The 21,398-nt window shown below is 38.3% G+C and overlaps 1 protein-coding gene across 1 annotated transcript in view; it reads right to left on the bottom strand.

The window, feature by feature from the left end:
• The window catches only part of vstm2la (V-set and transmembrane domain containing 2 like a), a 35,077-nt gene that overhangs the window by 7,815 nt on the left and 5,864 nt on the right, over nt 1–21,398 (bottom strand). The window contains exons 2-3 of the mRNA XM_030787292.1: nt 2,720–2,889; nt 1,969–2,013 (exon numbers count right to left, since the gene is read on the bottom strand). Coding sequence (XP_030643152.1) covers nt 1,969–2,013; nt 2,720–2,889 — 215 coding nt within the window. The remainder of the gene's footprint in view (nt 1–1,968; nt 2,014–2,719; nt 2,890–21,398) is intronic.

The following is a 21,398-nucleotide window of genomic DNA, read 5'->3' as shown; positions in this document are numbered from 1 at the left end:
ATTACACCCAGGCTTTGCTGTTATGTCAGAGCTGAATTTCTCTTTTTAAGATGAATATTTTATCTCGGTGGCTTTATGCCTTCCACATAACTCCAGTATTATTTGACTTTCATTTGGAACAAAAGAAATCTTCTCTTTATTAGTTACATTAGGCCTGCTGGGCTGTCTAGATGGACTGAATGACTCTAATACAAATGGTATCAGTTGGCTGCACACCTCAGACACATAACTGCTCAGACCAGAACTGATACAGAGACTGAATCATACCTGCCTGTCCACTGCAACACCTCTGGCTTTCATAAGACTTTTTTTTACATGCACAAAAGACATTTGCATGTAGCCAATCCCTTTTCTGTCTGAAAGTTATCACCCCATCTCATGTCACTGTTTTTAAAACCTAGTCTAGCTGAGGTAGATGGAAGTTGGAGGATTTTTCTGACATCCTAGTTTTACCGCCCCCTGATCAGTCACAGCATGTAAGTTACTGACTAACAATTTGGTGAAAACTTTTTATTAATAATTTTCAGGTACCTGCAGCTAAGAAACTGAGGAAACAACATTAATGTCCATTATTACCATTTTCCCAGGTGAAAGGTTACTTCCTGCACAGTTAGAGAGGAAACTATTGAGCATCTCTTATGGCACAGACATGTCTTTAACACATACCTGACTACACAAACTACAAAGTGAGTGAGGAAAAGGGATGCCACTGCACAGACTGACAAGAATGTTTGCTGTGGGAGTATGCTAAAAAAATCCCAGAGAAGTTCAGTTCAAAACTCATACTTTTGACATCTCAACAAGCCAAAAGCACAGCACAGCAAGTGCCCCCTCTCCAACTACAATGGTGCTAGTCAGGCATAACAACAACAACAACAACAACAACAACAACAGCAATAATAATAATAACTACAACAACAATAATAATAATAACTTTGGTAGTGGAACTGATGGTGTTTTTTTGCCACTTGGCATTTGAAAAAGTCATTGAATGGCAAATCTTAGCTGGAGTAAAATCTGTCTTTATGAGGTATGCGATAAATGGTAAATGCAGTAACTCGTTTACCTTCAGCCTCAGTAAATCACCCTAGACACTCTAATTAATCCATCCACACAATTGCAAATTTTAAATTTGCAACTATTTGCACACCTTTAGTAAAGGTAGAGTGTGTTCTATGTGTCCTTATTGAGTTCTATACAATATAACCATATATTGCAGGCTTCTGAAAATACTTTTTTAGCTATCCCATAAACACAGGCAAATAATTGTTTTTACATGTGCGAATTTACCACACATTCTTATCCAGACAAACTTATCCTATCACTGAGCACAGATAGCTGCCATTGCAAGTCACAATTCCTCTTAAAGCATTTTTTAGACAATACATTAGAAGACTCCCTAAACATTGTCCAAATATTTACAGTCCAAATGTTGCCTAGGGGTGTATAAATGACACCTTATACTCTAAAATGCATCATTTGTCTTTGAAGGAAGAAGAAACAAACAGACCTTATTGAGAAACATCCCAAACCTAAACTGCTGACATGTCACAAATACAACTAGACAGTGGTGTAAGGCTGGGATGTGAAGAGCGACTAAATGAACCTTGGCTTAGACAACAGTACACAAGTCCTGTCTCTGGACAGATTAGACTCAAACTGCTTCAGAGAAAGGGAGAGGAGATGGAACACACTGATACAAATGATATCAGCTATTTTGGTTGCAGAAATTCATGGAAAGTCCCTACCTCTGAATGCTTTAGTCTGACTTTTGATCTGACTTTTTTCATCTGAGATTTTTTTTTCTTTCTTTTTTTTTTTTTTGGTTTGAAAAAATTCATGGTGTTTCTATGTCAGTCAAGAGTAGTAAGTATACTTACTGTCAGTTCTAGATTGCTTAATTGTGTACCAGTTGTAAGAAGAAAACTTAAAAGAGAGAGAGAGAGAGAGAGAGAGAGAAATACTTACACTGATCTTAGTAGCATCCTTTGACAACTCATCCTGAGGTACCACCTGGAGAAAAAGTTTATTTAGAAAATATTCAGTGTGATATTCGCTATACACACATCTACACACATGTCTGCACATAGTATTCGTACTATTCACACAGATTTAAGCATTCACATCGATAAGAAAGGATGAGCTGCAAAATTCATCAGTCTGTCAGCAGAACAGACTTAAATGTGTAGATCAGTTTTATTTTGATTTATAAAATCAACATAATAACCAAATTAATTCTCAATGAGTAAATTATTCTTATTTCTATGTTCTATAAACAAAGTTAAATATTTTCTGACAGACCTCAGGGAAATGATAATCGTGCTCTACCTATCACCATTCCCAACCCCCCTAATAAAATATATTTTAGTCCCCAAACCCGTTCGCAGTTCAGCCACCCACCCGATTCAGAAAGGACAGCTTGCCTGTGCAATATCACCCTCTGACACTCCAGTCCCTTCAACGTGAATAATCTAATTAAGTCGGTAATGAATGTTCAGAGATTTGATCCTATTTTAGTAATTCCAATTAGGCATTTGCACCATACATGGAGAATCTGGAGTTCAGATTTTTGAAAGGAGAAAAAAATGGTTTTGCTTTGGGGATTTTAATCAGTGTTTTCTAAAGACTACACTGAAGCGGAATGGGCAAAGTTGTTAGGAAGTAGGATGACCAATTTCATTAAAACAATGATCTGACAATAGGCTGCTCTTGGACAAACCTGATTGGTTGTCCACGTCTGCTTGTCCGTCCAATCTCTGTGGTTTCTGATGTACCACCACTGGATCTCCAGTGAATAGGATGGTGACCCCGCCCCGCGGAAAGAGCAGGCCATCTCCACATCCTCTCCACTCTGAGCTGTGATATCATGAGGGACCTCAGTGAAGACAGCTGTGAGGAGAGAAAGGGAGGGAGAGAATGGTTTTATGGTCCAACAGTCCACAGAAAGCAAGCATGTGGTTTGGCAAAAATAGACTGGGAGCAGGTGGCAGTGTGGGTTGAAATTGGAAAAGGCTTTGTTCTGAGTGTGAAACACAGACTCTGTGACAAAGACTGTCCAGCGTCTAGAGCTCCTATCTGTCCTTTTATGTCAAAATGTACTCTCATGTTTTAATGACAGTTCTGGTTTATGGACTTTGGTTTATGGAGACCTGGAACAAGCAAAAGAAACACGACTACATGTACTCTGACTGCGTCAAACTAAATGTTTGACCAATTTCTCTCTGCAGATTTTGAAGTCATGAATAACTGTCTACAGATTTGATCTTATTTTAGTAACTCCAATCAGCCACATGAACGAACAAGCCGAACTGACTTGCTAAATTCTTGTGTAAAGACAATACCTTACATGATATTATTTAATATACAAAACTGAAAAGCAACAGTCAGATACAAAATGTTTAAAACTCCGAATACAATCATCTTATCCACGTGTAAGTACGTCTGTACTATCTCCACCAACATCATTAGGTACAATTATTAATGTATTTTCATTGAAAATAATGATTCAAAGCATTGTTGCATTTTTGAATTGATTAAATGTCAGAATTTACCTTATGATACAAAGGGAATTGATGATTTTTTTTTTTTTTTTTAAAAATGCGAACCTCAATAAAGATTACTATGATTAAGATCAATGGGATGTGGATAACCTGTTCTCCTTTGATCAGAAGCACTTTGAGTTTGATACTAACAGTTTCCACGGAAATGATACATAAAGGTCTGATGAAAAGGTGACAACTCTTTGAATAATGTAGCAAACTAATTAGACACTCTAATTAGCTGTGTTAAGGCTACAACCAATATGGCTTTTAACCCACAAAAGTGTTTCCTTTTAAGAGCTCTGAAAAACTCTGATTTTCAAAAAGGAAAAAAAAAAGAAAACCTAAGTCGAAGCAACTGCTAAAACCGTAATCCAAAAGAAACTGTTCCCAATGTTTTCTGAACATTACATCCGACAGCATTGTTGGTTGATGATCTCTGGCAGCAGTTCTGCTCTGAGACACCCTTCATCGTTATCTCTCTCAACAGAGACACCATTCGCTCTTATCTACCTCAACTTTCGCCTGAGCTCTCATATAAACTTCAAAGCCAATGACTCAGGGCCCTGTGTGCGCTTCCACACCTGTCTTTAAAGTCACAAGTGCCAAATTACCTTAACAGGCACAAAAAAAACCAATGCTGTCAACAAATGATGATAGGACAGAACAGCAATGTGAGAATACTGGAATATGCTACAAAAACGCCAGCAAGTAATTTAAGATGACACACAGAGAATTGAATAAAAATAAAAATAAATAAATGATAAAGAGCCAGCACTTGGCTATGATAAGCATAGTTACCCGGTAACCTTACAAATTGTCACTTGGATTGAGCGGAGAGGAAATTCTGTTCAAATAACCGGCACGTTGTAACAGCATTCCACGTACATGCCCATCTAAGAATGGGCTGTGGAGAAACTGAAAAACAAAAAATGTTCTATCAGACCAAAGTAGGTTTAAATCATATTGCCTTTAACAGCGGCACATTACGCCTATCAGTAAAACGAATAAAGCAGCACTGCTTCTCCACTCAATGTCACAGTCATAATTCCACCCACATTATCCATGATCCATGCTTAACCTATAAGAATACACACACACACACACACACAAACATACAGACACATAAACGCATACAGACACATACACACACACACGCACAACACACACACACACACACACACACACACAGTATAATATATTTGCACAGACGCAGAAGTAGTAACTGTTCACTATTGCCTCAATTGTTCAACAGCAGTAAGCCCAGGCTGACTTTTACACAGCCACCCTGGACTGTAGTGTCTGACTGCAGTCACCCAGTCTCTGTGGGACAGCACAACGTTAGGTGAGCCAGAATGAAGTGATACTGACTCAAATTAACAATCCTGGACACATCTGGTCTATTTGCCTTCTGCTGCAGTATCAAAGGTCAGCCTTATTATTTAACTTTTCAGGTCCTAACCATAAGGTCTACGTAGAAAGTTGAGTTCAAGATAGAAGGTAATGGGGAAAAAAAAAGACCACGAAGTCACACGAATCTTAGCACTAAGTTCACCTTACTTTGAAACATATGTGCCAGCATCCACGGAGACAGAAAACACAGATTCAGTTTGGCGAGCTGCCATATCTTACATGGGCCACGATCCGTGTGGTTCTTGCGAGGAATGAAGACATCATTTGAGCTGATCCAAGCCCATCCGGTTATTAGCTACGCCAAAATCCTCTTAACTGCTCCCTTCAGACCAATTTTAATTTGTCTCTAATCCTGTTCGTGAAGACATGGACGCAGTGGGAGTCCTCACCAAACTTTCCAGGATTCTCCCACTCTGTCCGTTCAAACAAAGGAATAACGCATATCCAACTAAAAGATAAGGAGGTAATGTAGGCGATATTACAGAGAAAAAGAAATGACTTCTAATTGACACTGTTAGACTGTCAAATTGCTGAGAACTACAGCTTAAAACTCCAGTGAAGATAGTAGAGAAAGAAAAATGATGAATAAATCAATTAACTGTGGAAGAAGGCAAGAGTGATTAAATGTAATTAGTTTTAATTTTTTATGTCTGTAAAGAACTTTACAGAGAGCGTTATTAATGTTGAAATGCACCAACAAATGTGCATTTGTGCGTAAAGACCTCTGATCACTGATGGTTTACAGAGCGGTGGAAAAAGACCTGTGGTCAGATGAGTTTTCCCATAGGTTCTGACAGTTCTTTTACAGTGTGAGAAGAATTTTCCTGACCTGGTTTGGGTCCATACAACCTCTCAGAGGACAAAGTAAACTCTAATGAATACAAGCCATTCAAAGTGACCACCTCCTGGTCTGATTATTGGTTTTGTTGCTTTTTTCAACAGAATCCACAAAAATATATTTTCACAGCTCCATTAAAGGAAAAGGGAAAATCTAAAACAGAGAGAGAGAGAGAGAGAGAGAAAAAACAACCTCACACATGCATTCAGACCTATACCATGGTGAATCTTGTTTCTTTTTTTAAATTCTGATGGGAGTGGTATCTTCCAAGATAATAAAACAATAGTTGGATGGCTATGAAAACAATGGTTGGATGACTATGAAAACAATGCAAATCACTGCCATCACTTAATCTAACCGAACAATTATGGGAGACTGAGAGATTCCAACCTCCACCAACAAAACACTGAATGCTGAATGTTGTGGAAGTACAGCGCTGTAGTAGAGGAACACAAGACATCAGTGCCAAAGTGCAATTTTGGCTGCTACTTCATGTTGTTGTTGTTTTTTTCAGTACATTGTCGATTACCTGTAATTGTAATGCACTGTAGCCTTCAGTGAAGACTTAATTATTCATCAAATACATAAATAAAATACTTGAACGTACTAAATAAACATTTATGTCCAAAACAAGAGCCAAACCTGTCCCCTACAGTACTATGTTTTACCAGAATACAAAAGACTTTGACAACCGTTGAGCTGCTCAAATGTCTTGCAGCAACCAGAGAACGACTAGGGTCTGACTGAACAAGCAAAAACGTCGCAGGTGCTGCCGCACGTGTTTTTGTTAAAACTGAAAAAGGCGAAAGGGGCTGTCACGTTTATTATTAGCACAGACTTTATATATAATAACACGTTTCCTCTGCTGGAGGATCACGTTTGCCGTGCTATAGCCTTATTCATTTCACCCTCCTTGGTTTCTTTGGGTTTTGCTGGCTCTCTAAAATTGAAGCCCAATTGTGTTTACAAGCAACCAATGGGAAGTACACAACGGAAAACTGCGACATGCCTGGAGTCATATCTTGTCCTCTATTGTGATAAATTGATCAGATCCTATTGTATTTTCCATTTGCAAGACAAGAAATCCCAATGCTGTATTGATTTGACATTATAGTGTGGCGAGGGTAAAAGCTTTACATTCAGAGATGTTCTAACCAGCAAAATGAACATTTAAAGGATTTTATTGGATATCGATGTTCATGGCATTTTGTCTCTGTTCCTTCAGAAGATACAGGGTAGATACCTTTCTCAGTTGTGCGTCTTAACGTCGGTCAGCAAATGAGATTTAAACTGAAATTGAGATGGATCTTTTGTTTCCACGAAAGCCAAAGCCTTCGCCACATCCTCCCAACAATGACGATTTAAAGTCTGTGGAGTGTAATTATTAGAGCCCTATCTGCATATCATAATTAGGAGCCTCAAAGGACCTTTCAAGTCGGATTTAAAATGTTTGGAATCGTTACATATCAGAAAATGAATTTGAGGAAGAGTTAGATGGGTTCTTCAAACCTATCTAGCTATCACAGTATATTATTCTTTTCATATCCACAAAATCAGGTGTTTCATTTTAATTCTATTCTGCCTTTTATAATATTTGATAGATAGTCAAATCGCTGCATATCTTATGTTTAGTTTTTGTTTCAAATCAAGAACTCGTTTTGTTTTGTGACTGTATAGTTTTCACTGGGTATGCTGTTGTACATCTATGAATCTTTCTGGAAGAATCTTTGGATTGTTTGGATTCAATGCAAAGTCCTCTAGGCTAACAAATGGATGAAGTAGTTAGGACTTGATAATCACTCAGATCACATGATGAGGCAATATACATACCGAGGTAGCTCAGTACAGTAATTCATGTTAAGTTTACAGACATTAGAGTAAAGAACAGGTCTAACCCCTATCACTAACTCATTAAAATTTTTGAGACACTTATTTTTGAATGAAATACTCTTTCATGGCTTGAGACAAAGAGAGAGAGGCAAGGCTACTGCATTCTCTTATCTGTATGAAACAGCATTTGGATTTCATTCAGAGATGTTCTAAGCACAATACCCACAGTGGGATTTAAGACCAAAAACCCCACAAACCCAACAGAACTGAGCTGCTTTTCTGTGTATTTCCTCTCATATAAGTCCTCTCAAGACTCTATAAGTACTCTCATATAAGAAGCTTTCGTAATGATCTGTGAAAACAAGCATAGATTCCAGAGAAAAAAACATTCAATGCATCGCTCAGATGTCTGGGGGGGGGGGGGGGGGGCTCCTTCTATTGCATGAATGACTGAAAGAAGGGTGATTAAGAGAACACATTTGGCAGGAGCTTCAGTGACAAAGACTACACACCGTACTGATGTTTCACAGGATACTGCGGCTGAGGTGATCTGAAAGGTCTGCGAGAAAGACATCATCAATTTGGGTCAAAAGCACACACTCCTTAACCATGATGTCGGGGAAGTCATGTGTCCAATGTGTAGCGCGGAGAGAAAAAATGTACTTTAGATAATTAAAGTTAAGTAATTTAAGTCTAATATAGTTCACAATTACCTATTGGAATTAGTCAGCTCATCTTTATATCATGGGAGATTCGTTGATAAATAAGCAAATAAGTTTATCTTATGTACATATATCTCAGGAATATTCATTATGGTTATTGATGGGAATTCTGGGAGATTACGATAATATATACATGTGTATGTATATGTGTTCAATTCACATTGATCCTGACTAATCTTGATGTAATGGTTTCATATATTATGTGAATATGATAAAGCATAGTACTGCAGCTATTTTGATGTAAAATATAATTTTATTTGATGATTTGTATAGTTTAATGTGACATAAAAGGTCAAGGGTAGCAGAAGGGGAGAGGAAGAGAAGAGTTGCAGGAGAAAGCCAGAGTCTTCGTATAAAACTGGTTGAGTCTGCAAATCTGGTTGTCGGGTGCATGAAGATTCCGAACTCCAAATTCGTGGAGTATTTTTGTCGTTGCTACATGGGACCATAGAATTTTGTCGGTGTGGTAACTACCAACGATTGTACTGGATAAAGGTATTATGTGTTTTCTTTTTCTTTTACTCTTCAGGGAGTGGAGCAACCATTTGTTCTGGGCCACATCAAACTCAAGCAACACTTCAGATCTGCAACCTTTTCGTTTCGTTAGTTTACGCTCATTCATAGGTGTGGGTGTAGGTTGTGTGAGTGCTTTTGGGCCCACTGGTGTGTCACAAATACTACAGTTGTGTTAATGTGAATGTGTTAATGGGAATGAGTTAATTATTAAGACATAAGTGTGGAAAAAGAGTTTGTGTTAAAAGGTTGCCATTTATTACAAATGTTTCATTTGTTTAATGCAATAGATATTTACATATTGACACATCGAGGCTGGTATGGTACAGTTTCTGTTATGTACATATAGAAAGGCATAGGACACAATACAGACAACAAACAGGGAGATTTAAATTAATCTACTGGGTTGATAAAAGAACCCAGGATGCCCTTTTAGTACCAGGTATATGGCCTAGGAATGCTACAAATGTAAGGCAAAACAAGCAAGCAATTCTGAATCACTCAGTAACAAACATCAGAGCTTAAAATGGTCAGATCCATCCAAAAATGGAATAAAATACAATACACAATATAATCCATTCTTTACAACAAATATGTGTGTCCTGCTACACCTCTTGACAACAATCCAGAAATATCTGTATATACATTGTATGTACAAGTATATATGGATACCCACATTATGGATGCTCCTGCAGCCTGTGGTGAACCAAAATCCTATTATTTCATTTTACATCATATATATTGTTAGTTACCTTTATTTCTAGCCAGCACAAGAAATACAGCAACTTTCCCATATTATATGTAATCTGGTCACTCTTTTTCAGTCTCACAGAGGACAGTGTAAAGACTTTCAACACAGGCCTTTAAGACAGGTTGTAAAGCTAGTTTGGCCAAGTCAGCCTCTAGCTTGCATAGATAAACTACAGGACTTGAAAATGTGAATAACTGGAAAGTTTGGCTAAATATTGGTTTACTGAAATAATGCAACAGAAATACTTCATCAGAGAGCATTATAATGTTTCAGTGGTAGCTTACATTACCCTGGGCTCACAAGCGTAGGAGGTCTTAAAACTGCTACTTCAGAAAGTCATGAGCAATTTATCTACAGGATGCATGTCAAACAGGCAAGATTTCTTTATGCTCTAAGCAATATCTCAATGCTCAACTGTTTGGTTCAGCATATGTTCCTAGGATCCATTTGAATCTCTTATTTCATTACATCACTTTTCAAATATTCAAATGCATACCTTGACTTCAAATAGACAAGCCAAAGTGACAAAACACTGTAACTCAAACACAGACGAACTATCTTATGAACTTTGAGTTACAGTGTAGCTGTTGCAGACATGGGCATTCTTGGGGGGAGACAAGGGCATAATTTCCTCAGTGCACCTGTATCTGAACATTACCATGCAAAAAGAGTGTGTTGTCTCCCACTCCACTCAGAGCTTCCCCAGCAAACCTGAGCTTGTATGTGGGGGAGGACACGCAGCCTTGACTTGCTATGATGAATGTTCCTATTCTCCCTTACATTACAGTGTTATCGCATCTGCAGGCAATCTGCTGATATAGATCATAACCCAGTGCCTGCCACCTCATGAGTGTCAGACACATGTGCGTCGCAGGGGGCAGTTTAAATGAGCTACACATTTCAACAGATCTGAAGACAGATAGGATTTTTCTGGTCATGCCACTCTCAGTAGAGGTACAATAGAATGTGGAAATGCAATGAGGCAGGGGCAGACATTGCATAACAGGGGATGGGGGGGGGGCTAAGCGAGTGAGACAGAAATAGGCACCTACGATGAAGAGGGAAAAAACTACAGTAAATAGACATAGCCGGGAGAACCCCAAACAAGAGAAGTTGTATACTGAAGGTGATATGATATAACTACAAAAGGGCTATGAAAGTGTATGAAATAGATGTAAGAGAGAGAAATTAAATCGGAGGTTGGGGGAGGGGGGTATTCCCTTGGATCCCTTGATTACCGCTGGAAATGGATGTTTTTCAGATGAAAGGAGGCATACCCTCATTTTGCACTCTTTCTAACAAATTAGTGACCTGTGTCTATCCAAATTAACCTTTCATTTGCAAAGCTAATACAGACACAGCTTCTGTGTAGCACTTTCAGACCATGCCAATGTGTAAGAACCTAATTATGAAACTGAGTGTGTATGTTGTTCAGTGATGAGGACCGAGGCCCACAGATTAATTAACCTCCACAAACCTCCATTTACAGATACAGCCACCATCTCCCAAACACCAGAGCTGAAACACACCAGGGAAAGAACAACTCATGACAACCTGAGAATTCACTTTTCCAAATCTAAAAACAGTATAAAAGACTGAAGTCTGGGCTGTCATTTTTATGCCAAAAGCTGAACTTGATAGCACTTGTGTTGACTTACATCAAGAAAGTGCTTCATATACTTTACAGCCATGAATTTATGTGTCTTGTGTTTAATTTAACTTGACTGATGTTGTTTTGTTGGTAATTGTCCCCTATAAGCATCATCGATCAATGAGTCAGTGATCACTGATGTCATACAATGCTGATTCAAGCTTCATGAAAACTAACATTTAAGTTTGAACACTGAGACCAAATGACTCAAACTGAACACTAAAGATTTTGATAATATATATAGATGGCTTTTTTCAGACTGACTATTATCGTCTAGGTGCCAGTTCCATACACCCCACAAATTGGTGTTCAGACCAACCAAAACCTGGCAAGCGAGGCTGAGGAGATGGACACATTCTGATCAAAAGAGTGGCTTCTCTATCATTACAGAGCCGGGGGAACACAGCTCTACCCTATGAGGCCTCACCATAAGAAGGACAAAGGCGTAAAGGAGGACAAAATGCTATGTGATTTAAGACAGAAATCTCCAGAAACTGGTCACTGGGTCTCCGCCAGTCACCTTAACAAGCTGTAAAAAAAACTACAAAGCGGTCCAAATGCCACAATAGATATCCTTTGATAGTTTGAAGTGTCTTGTGAAAGTGCCCAACTTTTATTGCGTCTTCTCTTGTATTTATGGGAACTTGTAAAAAATGTCTTCAAGTTTTAAAAAGAAATGTCAAAGAAATATAGCGTGGTGCTCAAGCCACTTCACAGTTCAAATTAAACTGTCTGAGCGTACACACTCCCTCACTTCTGCACACCTGATCTCTGCACCTTGTAAAATTGCTTCAGATTGTCACACTGCTTGTCCTGTGAGATGGAATGGCCAGTGAGACGCTGTTTTACTCTGTGTCCTTATTTTGAGTGTCTTTAGGGTAACGGAATCATCATTAAGATCCTACTAAACCTATGTAATGTCCCTGCATCGAACTCACTGTAAGTTTTAGATTAGATAATTACATACTCAAATTGGCAGAGGCAAAAGAATCTGATCATGTAATGGTGATCAATATAGATCCACATGGAAACAGGTTAATGGATTTCCCAAACAATCAAGACCATCTCTGAGAAGTTTTTTTAAAGCTCCTGGCCTGGGGACCACATGGATTTTTTTTTCTAATGCATCACTGATGCAACTGTTTGCTAATTAACAAACACTTTATTAGTTGTAGGGGGAGTGTTAGGACAAGGTTACACTGAAAATGTGCTGTACAGTGTGTCCTCAGGACCACATTTGAAAAACACTGCACCAAGGCAAAGCTAACGTGTCAGTAAACAAACCCATAATCTCAGTGTGGTGTGAAATGAAGAGTGCAGAACAGTGATAATATCTGACAATGAAGTCTCGGATTCGGGACGCTTCCAGAATAAGAGGAGATCCCATCGTGAGCTTGGCTATTTTCTGATATATATAATACTTTTTTTTTTTTTACATCTTGATATCCTGATATCTACTGTATTATTCTGCATGTGAAAATTGAGTGTGAAACCTCTCTCTATATAGATTCAGTGCTTTCGGTATCACTGTACTGACTATTTTCTATTTATTTATCATTTTTACACCATAGTGTTGGCAAACTATAAACTAGCACAATTCCCCTGTGTTTTCTTAATGCCAGTCTATTATATAAAATACAGTGTACTACTTATTTCATATAACTAACATGAACAAAAATACAGTAAGCAATGGTTACCAAAAGCCACTCAAAATATCACTCAGAGTAACATCACTCAGACTGAATGATCAGTCTCTGAAGAATAGTATGGTGTGACTGCACACAGCATATGGGGAGTGGACAATTCAAATTCAAGTGGCTTCAAGTGCTTTAGTGGCATGACTGCAAGCAAGGCTCAGAAACTAATATCTATGGCTAAATCTAACTCTCTAAAAGAGGTTTTGAGCAAAGCCGCTAGACAAAGTACAAAAATGAGAAATTTAACACTAAATTATAATTTTAATATGGGACGTGCCATTACTGAAGGGGAATAAACCTTGCACTAATACCCTAAACCAAAGATGTCTGACATTTAGTAATTATGACCAGAAGATAATCACATTTTTTATGAAAACTCTGAATTAGCATATAGTCTCTCCTTCTGTCCGCTGGCATCAGAACTCACCAATCTTGGTCAGTGCTAATGCCACATTATTTGGGGAAAATGTCATGTACCCCAAGCCCTGCTACTAATCTTCATGCTACTTCCTCGCTATTAATCACTACAAGAAATAAGAGTTATGTACACTCTGAAATAGCAACAAATATGTTGTGTTTTTGTTTGTTTGTTTGTTTTTCATTTAAAATTATTTGCTGCAACACAACTAGTTAGCGAATGTGTACAGGAGCACTCTCATTTGCGGTTCATAAACAGTATTTCCAGAGACATACTTCAACCAAACACAATGATATCATGCACAGTTAGGTCCTAGCCCGTTCTTGTTTCAACGTAGCTAAAATGCTCTTTCGTCCAATAAGAGGCCAGGACCTGCTTTACGTTCTCAGTACCACAGAAAGCAGCGTCGTATTTGGTCAGCTGTGAGTAATCTGTGAGTAATCTGTGAGTAATCTGTGAGATGTTAGTAAACCAAAAGCCAAGTGGAAACTGGCATTAAGAAATGATTCGCATACAAATGTTGGCATCATGTCTTACAGACTGGGGGATGACAAGCTGACAAAAGTAGAAGCATTACTAACTGTTTTCATAGTTACAGTTAAACATCAGAGAAGTCAGCAAGTAAAAATGACATCATATTCTCTAATCACACATGTGTCTTGAGCGTGTCCTGTCCTGGTTGGCAACACCTTGAAAGAGCCTCGAAAGCCCAGTGCTAGATGCTTCAAAAGCCAGAAAGAAAAGGCAAAATACATTTTATGAGAGTGAATACTTCGACGCAAGCTCATCATATTACTGGACAGCCGCTAACCCCTACAGCAGACAGAACTAAAAACCGCACTTAAGATTCTTAAGAATGGCTGCTGTCAAACAGTACATGTCATGTCCAGCTGCCAAAACACTTCAAAAGCTTATATTCACAAAGCGAAGTGCCCTTTAAATAACATGTGGTGCAGACCTTAAAGGTTAGCATTAGCAACAGTTAGCTTTGTTGTACAGCATCACAGGTAGTGCGAAAATGACAAAAACCAGCAAGTATCCCTAAAAATTATCACCTGTTATTTATACAGATTCTACAGCAAAGTATTTTGGTTTTGGAGTCTATCTAGTCAAAATGCTGACCACCTCTTGATTAATGATTTACTGCAAATGCCCCTGAATGGCAATACTGGATCTCTCAAGAACCTATTGCATTCCAACAGCTAACAGAGAGCACTGAAACTCTAATTCCTGTGCACTGTGATTAATGAGTTTTGTGGCATACCACTGACCTCAGTAGACACAAAATCAGTCCCCTAAACAGAATAGCCAGAAGAGTGAAAAATTACTTTAGCAATTATTGTTGAATTTATGAGGGGAAAACATTATCAAAAACAGAAGGTAAATAAGAAGAACTATATTATGGCTGACAGGATATTGAAAACATCTCTCCGAGGATCTCAGGAAGAGGAACAGCTAAAAAATGGATGTCACTTCGGTTATTGCTTTTGTGTTTGCCATATGACGGAGGGAGTAGGTTGTGTGTCATTAACTGCAGTGATAATACTGGGATGCTCATTTGCAAATTATTATGTTTTATTTCTCCTCTCAAGACCCTCCCCTATGGATGAATATTGAACCTTTTACAGTTAAGTCAGGTCTGCCCTTGAATTTATGTGTTCATGCCTCAGAACTCAAAGAACATAGGAAGACCAATTCTAACCTAATAGTCTTGTATAAGATTAATGTGTGATATGAGGTTCATAGTTATTTGGGTATTTCCACCTCTTTGACTTGGTGCTGTCCCATTTGGTGCAACAATAAGTTTACACCAGGTCATGCAGATGCAGGTTTTAAAATTTGGGCTGATAAGGGTGTTAATAAAGCAGGAGATCTGTATTCAAGGGGCAATCTGATGTCCTTTCAGAACCTGGTGATTAAATATAGCATCCCAAGAAAGCATTTCTTTAAAATAATATGTCTCATATTCTCTTCTCAGAATTACTCATTCAGAATGTCATCCTTTTCTGTTTTGGATAAACAAATGACAAAGGATTGCAGTATTAAAGGCTTGATTTCATTATTATACAATATATTGTCTGACAGGCTCATGGGAGTCCTCAGATTCCACAATCTACAAGACTAGAGACTTAGAGGAAGACTTAAATCAAGATATTTCAGAGAATGTAAAGAAGCTCAGACATAAACACTAAATACATGACTTAAATTAATATATTTTAATTAGGCTGATGTATACATATCTCTAGTTGTGCTACACAGATATAATGATAACATTTCTGATACTTGTATTAAATCTTAATGAAATGGTTAAAAGTACCCTATATCATTGTGTTTGGGAATGTAAAGAAATAAATCAATTCTGGGAATAAGTAAACCACATGATCACTGAAATTATTGAGGGTAATATGCCTCTTGCGCCAATGTTCTTTTTATTTCATCTGTGCCCTCAGAATATTTGATTGGAAAAGAAAGATATATATTTATGGATATGTATATATGTATGTCTGTATAGGGAAATGGATGAAAGAAATGACAAATATGTCACCTGAAAATATAGCACATAGTGTGGAGGACAAATACAAAGTTTCTGAAGAAGTGTGGTATCCTTGTATTGACTTTAGAAGGAAGAATGGTGCTGTTGATGTGTTTGAGTAGACAGACCTTGTTCGTGTTGAAAGTGAGTTCATTCATTGTTGAATGTTTGGGTGTTACGTTAAAAAAGTTAATAAGTGATATTGTGAGAAAAAAAGGATGTCACTCTGTAGTCTTCAAAATACAACAGCAGAATGATGATCCAAATATCATGGAAGGTTTTAGGCCATTAATACACATACTTAAAGAGACTTATTTACTTTCGATGAACATACAAATAACCTCTTTAATGGGCATTGTGGAGTGTAATTAGTTCTGTTAATAGTCGTGCTTTTTCAATGGAGACATTCCCCCACCTGTCTCTGAACCCCATATGGTGTTAACACAGAGCATTCCCTATCTGACCACCCAGGGACAAACTGTGAATAAGAAGAATCAAAATTTCCTCTCTAGATAAGCTTGATATGACTCAGGGGCAGTATGAGAGCTAACAGTATCAGACATCCAATCTCCAGTTCTCCTCTATAAGATTAAATTTAAAAAAGTGAAGATATCCAACAGCAACAGTATACAAACATAAAAAATTCTGAAATTGAAAAGAAACACACTGTTTTCCCGGGGTTTCTGAATGAGACTTTATATCAGTTTTACTGTGCCAAACTTTCGTTGTGTCTGAACTCAAAAACAACCGCTAACTTCATAAATATGTTCATCCTGACCTGAATTCACTCTTCTGTAGATGGCCCCATTGAGACAACCTGTCGGCAGACATTTTTATAGAAATACCTGGGAGCCACCAAAGCCTCTATTTGGGAAAACATGCAGTCCAGGGGATTTAACAAAACGGCTTGGCTCACACTGTGTTGGCACTCCTGTATGTTGTGACTTTGACAAATTATCCAGCTGGAGCTCCAATGTCAAGCTTCCCTTCCTAATGTATAAGAGACGGAAGCAGGCTCCTCTTTTACAGAACAGGTGAAGGGAGACAAAGAAAAACTCCTGTTATTCAGTAGGTCTGTTGTGTTTCCTCCTCTGGATTCTGTACTTATCCCAAAAAGCAAGAATTAACTTCCAGTTGAAAGCTATTAGTTTTTAAGCATTCAATGAATGAAAAGAATTGAGCATATTAAACTGGCTAAGATGACTCACATTACTGAGACGACTTCTCTGATCTTATACAAATTAGAAATCCAGAGTTTTGTTACATTCGTTTTGATAATTTAATAAAGCTAGGACCCAACAGCCAAAAGGCAAGTGTTAAAAATAAGTCTAGTGAATGTAAGACCTCTGACTCTACATACAGCACTTTTTAACAAATTTACCAATCCCACTGTTAGTGTCTTATGTCAGACAGAACGCTGCACTAAAACAGACAAATTTCTTGTGTTAAATGGAACACCTCCTCTGCTACTTCAATGACCATAAAAACCCATCTGAATCGTCAAGGGAATGCAGCCACTGGCATTTATGAGTCTGATTTAAACATCGCTCAGAAACCTGGCTGCAAGTTGAGTTCTTTCAGATTGTTTGCTCTCGGTATTCATGATTTGATGATGACTTGCTGGATTTGTTGATAGGAATTCCTCTCAGTCAAACTATTTCAAGATTATACTCTGACAACCTGGTCTTCTAGAGAAGGATGGCTCCCTACTTTTGAGTCCTGGCCCCTATCAAGATTTCTTCCTGTTTTAATTATAAAGTTCTTCCCTAACATTATGGCCTTAGGCTTACTCACCAAGAGTCTCTGGCCTGGTATTCTGTAAAACTACTGTAAAGCCTACTATGAAAACAGCAACGCAAATAATACTGAACTCAATGGGTTTAGATCTGTCAAAAAAGTTTCAAAAAAGGCTAGATCAATCAATAGCAAGCGCAGCATCTACAAAAGTATTTTGAGGGCCAAAGAACTGAGGTGCGATTGTAATGTACACTAATATGTATTTGTATGACTTCAACTCAATTTGACATTCATTGACTTTTGTTATTCTGTAAGAAGAGGCTAAATACCCTCACAGACAAACCTTATATCATACTATGTCAAACTATCAGTTACAAATTGCCTAACATCAAAATGACACTGAAGTCATTCAGTTTCGTTTTCAATTAATCACGAGAGAGGTTGATGCAAAGTAACGCGCATCACCTCATATCATTTTATTTTAACCTCTCCGACTCACACAAAACTTGACAGCATGGGAAGAGAGAGTGGGAGAGAGAGATGATGATGATGAATTTGACACGCCATATTAAAAAGAATAACAGGGGGGAGAAATGTCACATTCAATAAAGCACAGTACATCACCCAACTGCAAACAGTCCCACAATGGTGCTGCAACCCAGAAACTTTACGTGTAAGAGGACAGCCAGTCATCACTTGGCCTTTAATTAGAACCGACTACCTTAATGAGGTTGTCTGCAGGTAATACAACTTACCACAATGTCCCATTTCCAAAAAACCTCTCAATGCTCAGTGCTTACAAACATCTGAATAATCTGTATGGCCATCTCTGTCTTTCACCTGCAACTGATATATTAATGAAAATGTCTATGTAAGATTTGTTTATTGATAAAAAACAAAACATCTCTTACCCCATGAAATATTCTTTTAATGAAACGTGGGTAATATCATTTTTAAGTGAGATCATCCAGTAACAGAACTGACAACAAAAATATCAGACAATAAAAAATACAGTTTACAAAAGTATTCAAAAATTACTTCTGTAATCAGAATATTTGCAATTATCAAGACCACATATTTTGTAATCTGTAAAACAACTAGAGCAAGAGATGATTTAGCACATGGAAAATATCGTACGCCAGTTAGAAGCTGCGTGTTTTGAAATGCAAAGTGAGCTTTTGAAGTGATGTGAAACACCACAAAGTAATCATCTCACTCACTATCAGAGCTGAAGCAGTCAAAATTCATTCAAGCCAAGGCAAAAGATACTTTAGGCATCAGAATGGAAGCTTCTGGAAATTTGGGAGCAAAATCACTCAAAAGCACCAAAAGCACACACTTAAAGGTCTTATCCAAGTTTTAAAGCCAGAGCTGATTATGCACAAAGGCTCACAGTTATATGCATAAATATTCTTCTTGTTGTCAGGGGCAACCTCACTGATGTGTTACCCAGTATTCCCTTTTTTTCTTATTTCAGCTCCTTGATGGTCGCTATTGACCACTAGGCGAAAGGTTTTCATCACTTTTGGGTGATTCAGCCCTAGGTGTGTTGCAGCATTCTAATATGAGATTTTTTTTTTTTGAAGGAAACATTACTGTGAAATACAACTGCTGGCTCTAACATTCATGAGAGCCTCTGTGACAGAAGGAATTCCAGCGACGCAAAGGGCTGAGCCTAAATCAGTCTGCCTCCTTCGTTCAAACAATAATAATAAAAACCAAGGAGAAATGTCAATGTAGATTTACGTCCCTAAGACGTACATCAACCTGTCAAAGGATCAGCAGTGCCCTAAAGAAAATGGATTGAAATACATAAAATACTCCATAGCACTCAAACATCATATAATATCATAATATATATATAGAATGCTGTACATTCTTACTCATAAAATTCTCTAAAGAAGCCACTGAAATTCTAAGCACCTACCAGGCTCTGCTCGGAAGGAATATGAACACCTTTTTATGGTGAGCAAGTGAGAAATGGACTGAATGCTATACAGAGACTTAAAAAAAAGAAAAACTCAAATAGAACTGACTGCAACACAGGGGAAACCAGAAACATCTCACTGGTATTTGTTGGGCAAACAAACAGATTATTTTGTGATTCATTTGCAACACTGTATGACCAGCTACATCCAAACAGAGCAGTTTAACATTAGAGAACGAACCAGTGAGCCTGTAGAGAAAAACCAACACATCTGCCCTACATTTCAGAGAATGGCACACAGAGGACAAAAACCTAGTCAGACTCTGCTGCGGGTGTGGTGGTTAGTTTTCTGTCTAACACTGTACATCCTAACCTAACCACGTTGTGTGTGTGTGCATGTGTGTGTGCACGCATGGGCGTGTGTGCGCGTGTTTGTGTGTGCGTGCGTGCTCCTGTGGGTACTTTTCTTCCTGTGCCAGACGCCTCATTATAAACCCAAAGATGGGAGAGAGACAGAGGAGAGAAACAAGGGGAGCACATGAATAATTGAGTACCTCCACAAATAAATAAATAAATCAATGAATGAACACAAAGCAGGCTGTCCCTGCAGAGCTCCTCTCGACGTCCTACCACCCCACCCCCCGGGGGGTTCTCACAGAACAAGTGAGTGGGTAGGTTTGTGCTTCAGGGCTTCTCTACCATAACTCCACTTCCTCACTGTGTCTTAAGCCGTACTGCCGTAATGGCTGCAGAATTAGGGCAGGTCCTGGTACCAGTGTGAGAATGCTGTGTGTGTGTGTGTGTGTGTGTGTGTGTGCATTTGTCTGTGTGTTCCAGATAGTCTAAGCCAGTCAGACACCAGCAAACTCTACGGTGGTTAACGGCTTTATTTTGCATAGTGACAATGCTGATGTCTATAATACTTGCAAGAAAAGCATTTAGACATAGCCCATAATTGCACTGGGCCTGATCCTACAATACACAGGACCTCCTTTTCAAAGAGGGCACTTGCACACAGTTTAAACACAGTTTAAACACTGACTGTAGATGGTCAAGACAAATTTTTAAATGTAAACTATCCTTCAGTTTGTGGAGGCACAAATGAAAACAATATCATTTCCCCCACTACACAAAAAGTGAAGTGTGAGAGGATTAAAGCTGGTCGTTCATAATACATGTTTGACCCAAACCTGTCTTTGGGCATGTATCTGAATTTTTTCAAATGCTCCTCTACAGCATGAGGCATTTAGATATCTGTTTCAACAATACAGGATCTAATCAACATTCTTCTCCGTTGTTATAATAGCTTATTTCTGAAATTAATCATACACAAAAAGTCAAAAAAACACCCTCGAAGGAAATGGTTATGCTTCCTTTTCTCATTAGAGATGACTGATGAATGATACATTAGCATCCAAAAGCTTCACACATGAGTGTCTATGTCTGTTTCTCTACAGGCATTACTGCTTCACAGAACTCTGTGAAGTCTGTCTAATTTTTGTCACAGTCATGTCACACACACACACACACACACACACTCTCATACAAATACACACACGCACACACACACACTGGCACACAAGCACACGCGTGCGCACGCGCGCACACTCACACACGCACAGACTGAGAGAGACAGAGACAGAGAGTTAATTAAGCTGTGTGCACAATGTTATTGTTCCATTGTGATTATGTGGACGTGCAGAGCTCTCATACAAACAAATGGCATCTGTTGAAGAAAAAAAGTACTATTGGTGAAATCCAGTGGCACAGCAAGATGTTTGGAGAAGCAAATACAGAAGTTTCTCTCTCGCTCTCGCCCTCTCTCTCTC

Source organism: Chanos chanos, chromosome 10, assembly GCF_902362185.1.
Source record: "Chanos chanos chromosome 10, fChaCha1.1, whole genome shotgun sequence".
NCBI lineage: Eukaryota > Metazoa > Chordata > Actinopteri > Gonorynchiformes > Chanidae > Chanos > Chanos chanos.
This window is presented reverse-complemented; position numbering and strand designations above follow the sequence as displayed.